This window comes from Doryrhamphus excisus, linkage group LG4 (assembly GCF_037039965.1).
Source record: "Doryrhamphus excisus strain RoL-2023G ecotype Guam linkage group LG4, RoL_Dexc_Guam_v1.1, whole genome shotgun sequence".
Lineage (NCBI taxonomy): Eukaryota > Metazoa > Chordata > Actinopteri > Syngnathiformes > Syngnathidae > Doryrhamphus > Doryrhamphus excisus.
The window spans coordinates 495,847-502,166 of NC_136360.1; the positions used below are offsets into that span (position 1 = coordinate 495,847).

Sequence of the window (6,320 nt, forward strand, 5' to 3'; positions counted from 1 at the left end):
AGTAGTAACCTCGACCAGCACAACTGCAGCATGTTTGCCTGTGTGTGTGTGTGTGTGTGTGTGTATCTGCAGGGGGATGGGTTATAGTTTTGATAGTAGGATTGTTAAGAGAGAGTGTGTGAGTGTGTGTGTGTGTGTGTGTGTGTGCGTGGATCCTTTGCAACAACTTCCCCCCGCCTTATTCTTTTGGCTTGCGTGACCTTATATGGAAAATGGGGCTTGTGGTGTGAGCATTTTCGTCCAATCCTGTTACTCCGGTATGGGGGAGGGTGGGAGTGTGGAAGAAGGAAGCCGGCAAGCCGGGGCGGGTGGGGTTTTTTTCAGGGGGAGGGACCAACCAAGCCGGCTGCTGTTTGAAAATGAATGATGTTGTAGACACGCTGAGAGATTAACATTTTGCAGACAAAAGTGAATAAGATCAGAACGAGGTCGATTGTACAGCGAGACACCAAAATCCCAACCAGGCCAACGATCAGTTTTCCAGCAATGCAATGTGAGTATTTTGAGTTCATTTGTACTGCATTTTTCCCATAGAGCTTGAACAAACTCATCCACGTACAGGATTGGCGTGGTTCATTTTCATTATCGTAAAAAATCACGGTAGCATTTCTGGATTTTCATACGACTTGAATATTTCAAATCACGTTTTCGCTCTGTGATGTTGAATGTTGCAGTCGTGCTTCTAATGACACGTGGAGAACTGGTCTAGTGCAGCAAGGGTGTAACCCACCAAGCGTTTTGTTGTGAATTGAGAGGACTACCTGCTTACAAAAGACACCAAGGAGACGGTGCGTTTAAGGTCTCCATGAGATTTACACGTCAAAGGAAGCAGTGTGGTCATATACTGAAGATGCCGAGAGGGTACTGTATTTTAAGAGGGGGTAGCTGGTGAAGGACATAAATCATGCTTAGGCCTGATCAATAGAAACCTAGTCCTTATCCATGTTCATTTCAACGACACAAGAAAACACAAGATCTGGTTTTGGACAATCAGTTTGATTTGAGGAAAACATTTTGGGTTGTGACATAAAAAAGCATGTAAGAGTTGAGTTGTTCGGTGTATCACTCCAATTGTTGCTCAGGTAGAACATCCGTGTTTGAGAGGCTGAATTCAGTCAAAGGATATTTACATTCACTGGACTGGTGGCCAGCCAATCACAGGGCACATATAGACAAACAACCATTCACACTCACATTCATACCTATGGACAATTTGGAGTCGCCAATTAACCTAGCATGTTTTTGGAATGTGGGAGGAAACCGGAGTACCCGGAGAAAACCCACGCATGAAAAACCTTGGTCTCCTAGCTGTGAGGTCTGCGCGCTAACCACTAGATCACCGTGCCGCCAGGATATTTACATTTTGAAAAAAACATTTTGAAAGGATATTTACATTTTGAAAAAAAAAAAACAAAATAGTGGTTGATTAATGGATGGAGTCATCAATTGTTGAAGCTTTAAGCTGGACTCATATAGCATTGTTATTATCCAGCACAATCGTGAAAAAAATGATGAAAAAAAAACACATCAGGCAATCTCGATTCTGTTTTGGTTTTTGAGACGTTGTATAGGGGAGGAACGCTTATCCCACGCTTGTTTCCAGTAAACCTTCAAGAGGGGGGAAATAGCTGTGGTCATGTTTTGAAACAAGCTCTCTAGTGGACATTTTAGGAAACAAATATTGCTCCAGAGTCATGGCTTTAGGAATACTTTAGGAAAACAAAGAGGAACAAAATGTAATTAACATCTGCTTTTTTTGTATCATCACGTCAACATCAGCTTTATCCCCTGACTCATGCAGCGCTGAGAGTGGCCACAGGGTCAGCTGACAGTCAGTCAGTCACATGATCACTGTCCTACAGTAATATATTTCCACCCGTGACTTGGAATTACAATCTCGCTCACGGTCGGCCTAGCATGTCGGTCATACAGGCAGAAGATCAGTCCAGGGTGCACCCCGCCTCTCGCCCAAAGTTAGCTAGGGTAGGTTCCAGCATTTTTATTTGGAGATTGAATGGGAAATATGTGTCATACTATAAAGCGCAAGTGTCAAACTCAAGGGACGGGGGACTAAATTTGGCCCGGCACATCAGTTTTTGTGGCCCACGGAGGCCGTAAATATTGAGTTTTTCCGAAAATTTGTACTGCGCGCAATATATAATTTTTTTTTGTGGTGGTTTGGTCACCTACCTTCACTCTACCGTATTTTAACAATATTTTATTTTTTTTGGTGGTTTGGTCAACTACCTTTACTCTACCGTATTTTAACAATATTTTATTTTTTTTGGTGGTTTGGTCACCTACCTTCACTCTACCGTATTTTAACAATATTTTGGGTTTTTTTTGGTGGTTTGGTCACCTACCTTCACTCTACCGTATTTTAACAATATTTTATTTTTTTTGGTGGTTTGGTCACCTACCTTCACTCTACCGTATTTTAACAATATTTTATTTTTTTTGGTGGTTTGGTCACCTACCTTCACTCTACCGTATTTTAACAATATTTTATTTTTTTTGGTGGTTTGGTCACCTACCTTCACTCTACCGTATTTTAACAATATTTTATTTTTTTTGGTGGTTTGGTCACCTACCTTCACTCTACCGTATTTTAACAATATTTAATTTTTTTGTGGTGGTTTGGTCACCTACCTTCACTCTACCGTATTTTAACAATATTTTATTTTTTTTGGTGGTTTGGTCACCTACCTTCACTCTACCGTATTTTAACAATATTTAATTTTTTTGTGGTGGTTTGGTCACCTACCTTCACTCTACCGTATTTTAACAATATTTTATTTTTTTTGGTGGTTTGGTCACCTACCTTCACTCTACCGTATTTTAACAATATTTTATTTTTTTTGGTGGTTTGGTCACCTACCTTCACTCTACCGTATTTTAACAATATTTTATTTTTTTTGGTGGTTTGGTCACCTACCTTCACTCTACCGTATTTTAACAATATTTTATTTTTTTTGGTGGTTTGGTCACCTACCTTCACTCTACCGTATTTTAACAATATTTTATTTTTTTTGGTGGTTTGGTCACCTACCTTCACTCTACCGTATTTTAACAATATTTATTTTTTTTGTGGTGGTTTGGTCACCTACCTTCACTCTACCGTATTTTAACAATATTTTATTTTTTTTGGTGGTTTGGTCACCTACCTTCACTCTACCGTATTTTAACAATATTTACATTTTTTGTGGTGGTTTGGTCACCTACCTTCACTCTACCGGATTTTAACAATATTTTGGTTTTTTTTTGGTGGTTTGGTCACCTACCTTCACTCTACCGTATTTTAACAATATTTTATTTTTTTTGGTGGTTTGGTCACCTACCTTCACTCTACCGTATTTTAACAATATTTTATTTTTTTTGGTGGTTTGGTCACCTACCTTCACTCTACCGTATTTTAACAATATTTTATTTTTTTTGGTGGTTTGGTCACCTACCTTCACTCTACCGTATTTTAACAATATTTATTTTTTTTGTGGTGGTTTGGTCACCTACCTTCACTCTACCGTATTTTAACAATATTTTATTTTTTTTGGTGGTTTGGTCACCTACCTTCACTCTACCGTATTTTAACAATATTTACATTTTTTGTGGTGGTTTGGTCACCTACCTTCACTCTACCGGATTTTAACAATATTTTGGTTTTTTTTTGGTGGTTTGGTCACCTACCTTCACTCTACCGTATTTTAACAATATTTTATTTTTTTTGGTGGTTTGGTCACCTACCTTCACTCTACCGTATTTTAACAATATTTTATTTTTTTTGGTGGTTTGGTCACCTACCTTCACTCTACCGTATTTTAACAATATTTAATTTTTTTTGGTGGTTTGGTCACCTACCTTCACTCTACCGTATTTTAACAATATTTTATTTTTTTTGGTGGTTTGGTCACCTACCTTCACTCTACCGTATTTTAACAATATTTATTTTTTTTGTGGTGGTTTGGTCACCTACCTTCACTCTACCGTATTTTAACAATATTTTATTTTTTTTGGTGGTTTGGTCACCTACCTTCACTCTACCGTATTTTAACAATATTTACATTTTTTGTGGTGGTTTGGTCACCTACCTTCACTCTACCGTATTTTAACAATATTTTATTTTTTGTGGTGGTTTGGTCACCTACCTTCACTCTACCGTATTTTAACAATATTTATTTTTTTTGTGGTGGTTTGGTCACCTACCTTCACTCTACCGGATTGTAACAACTTTCGTTTACACCACCAAAAACCTGACTGAATAAATGCTTGGATCAGCGCTGTCCTATCTAGTCTTTGAGCATGAACCAATAAACCTGCTTGGATGTGAAGCGTCTTCTCTAACACAACCAGAACAGTTTTTCAGTCAAAGCTGTAGCCCACAGGTCAAACGGGTTTGACACCCGTTGCAAAGGACGATGAGAAATATTTGGCCTTTGGTCTGTGACCCAATCACGCGAACGCAGCTGTCCTGCCAGGCCAGTCATAACTGGGCAACAGGTCACGAAAGGCAGACGAGTCCGCTGTGGCGCGTGATTTCACTCCCAGGTTATGACATCCCAAAGAGAGCAGAGGTCGGGGCAAACAACACTGGGCTGAAACATTTTTAGCCACCATATTTGCATTGTGTCTGTGTATTTCTATGGAATGCTGTATATACGTCAAACTATCAGCGGCATTGAATGAGACGACAAGCATAACAAGTGAGCTCAATGGTTCTATGGTGTAAGGCAGGGGGTCTCAAACACGCGGCCCGTGGGCCAAATGTGGCCCGCAGGACACTAGTTTGAGGCCCCCCGCCTTGATATGAAAGTGCTGTATGGTATCATGTACCCAGAAAATATTATTACGTTTGACTCATGTTCATGTTAAAGGTTAAATAACTGTTAATAGTTATCCTCCCTATCCGTGTGGAAGTGGTAAGTTTTTGGCTATTTAAGTTTAAAGGAAATAACTTGGAGGCTACCGTTTAGGTCGCTAGCTCTCTAGTTTGCGAGTTAGCATGTGTCTCAAGACCCTGCAGTTGCGCAATATGTTGTAAATAAAAAGAGTATAAATGTGACTATAGTCGTGTTTTGTCATGTCTACAGGGCTCTAATAATGCTTTGTTCATTTTAATCTGAAAAAAATCATTTGTCTACCCAACAACTATATGTGCTTTCTTAAGTTTTTATTATTTGCCCTTTTATTATTATTATTATTATTATATTTATTTATTTATTACTGATTGATTGATTGTCTTTATTCTTGATGTTTTATTTTTTTTAATCTTATTTTGTGTAGAAAAATAAAAAGTAAGATATTTGAGAACAGTGGAATGTTTTATCAGAGCTTTTATTGTAGAAAATCGAAACCAAAGCAAAGTTTATTCATTTTTCTGTTTTTAATAAATGCGTTTTTTTTTTTTTGTTGGAAAACCTGATGCGGCCCACTCTCTCCCAGACCCTAGCTCCAGTGGCCCCCAGGTAAATTGAGTTTGAGACCCCTGGTGTAAGGTGTGACAAAACCCAAATAACCTGAACTAAAACACCCAGGTGTGAGTCTTGTGCGTGTACTACCGTCATGTAATTAGAGCAGGGGAGCAAGGTTTCAACACCACGTCGTGTTGTTTGGGTGTTGTATTCCGCTGCAAAAACTACCCATCCGTTATCCGATAGTATTTTTGCACTTGACTCAATAGAGAGTGTTTTACTTATTCATCATTTGCAGCAGAATTACTGGACTGGAAGTGACGAACTTGTTGTCAACAACCTCCTGTTTTTTTTTCAGTGACCGTGTGTGAGTCCGCCACCATGTCTGAGGACGGTGGGCATCAGCAGCCCCACTCTGTTGGCCTCATGGAGTTGCGCTGTGGTTCGGGCGACAACACAGCCTCCGTTGACCCCATTTTGGATAAAGCCAAGTACGTTACACATTACCATAATAATGTATGTATTTTAGCAGTGGAGACCACAATACAAATAATGTTGAGGAAGTCCACCTTTTTTTGAATATTGAGTACATATCTTTGAACCTTACATGTGATCTACTGATGTCCTGCTTAGTCAGGGATTGTGTAAGGCAGGGGTCTCAAACACGCGGCCCGCGGGCTAAATGTGGCCCGCAGGACACTATTTGAGGCCCCCGCCTTGATATGAAAGTTTAATGTTAGTGCGGCCCACGCAAGTTTGATATGGATGCTGTATGGTATCATGTACCCAGAAAATATTATTACGTTTGATTCATGTTCATGTTAAAGGTTAAATAACTGTTAATAGTTATCCTCCCTATCCGTGTGGAAGTGGTAAGTTTTTGGCTATTTCAGTTTAAAGGAAATAACTTGAAGG

The 6,320-nt window shown here is 39.2% G+C and overlaps 1 protein-coding gene across 2 annotated transcripts in view; it reads left to right on the forward strand.

The window, feature by feature from the left end:
• Positions 1–6,320, forward strand: part of acsbg2 (acyl-CoA synthetase bubblegum family member 2) — a 29,657-nt gene that overhangs the window by 5,015 nt on the left and 18,322 nt on the right. The window contains exons 1-2 of one of the 2 annotated variants that reach the window (XM_058072905.2): positions 329–493; positions 5,764–5,896. In XM_058072905.2, coding sequence (XP_057928888.2) covers positions 487–493; positions 5,764–5,896 — 140 coding nt within the window. In that variant the 5' untranslated portion in view covers positions 329–486. Of the gene's footprint in view, positions 1–328; positions 494–5,763; positions 5,897–6,320 lie in introns of those variants that run through there. The other variant, XM_058072906.2, reaches the window with a different exon arrangement.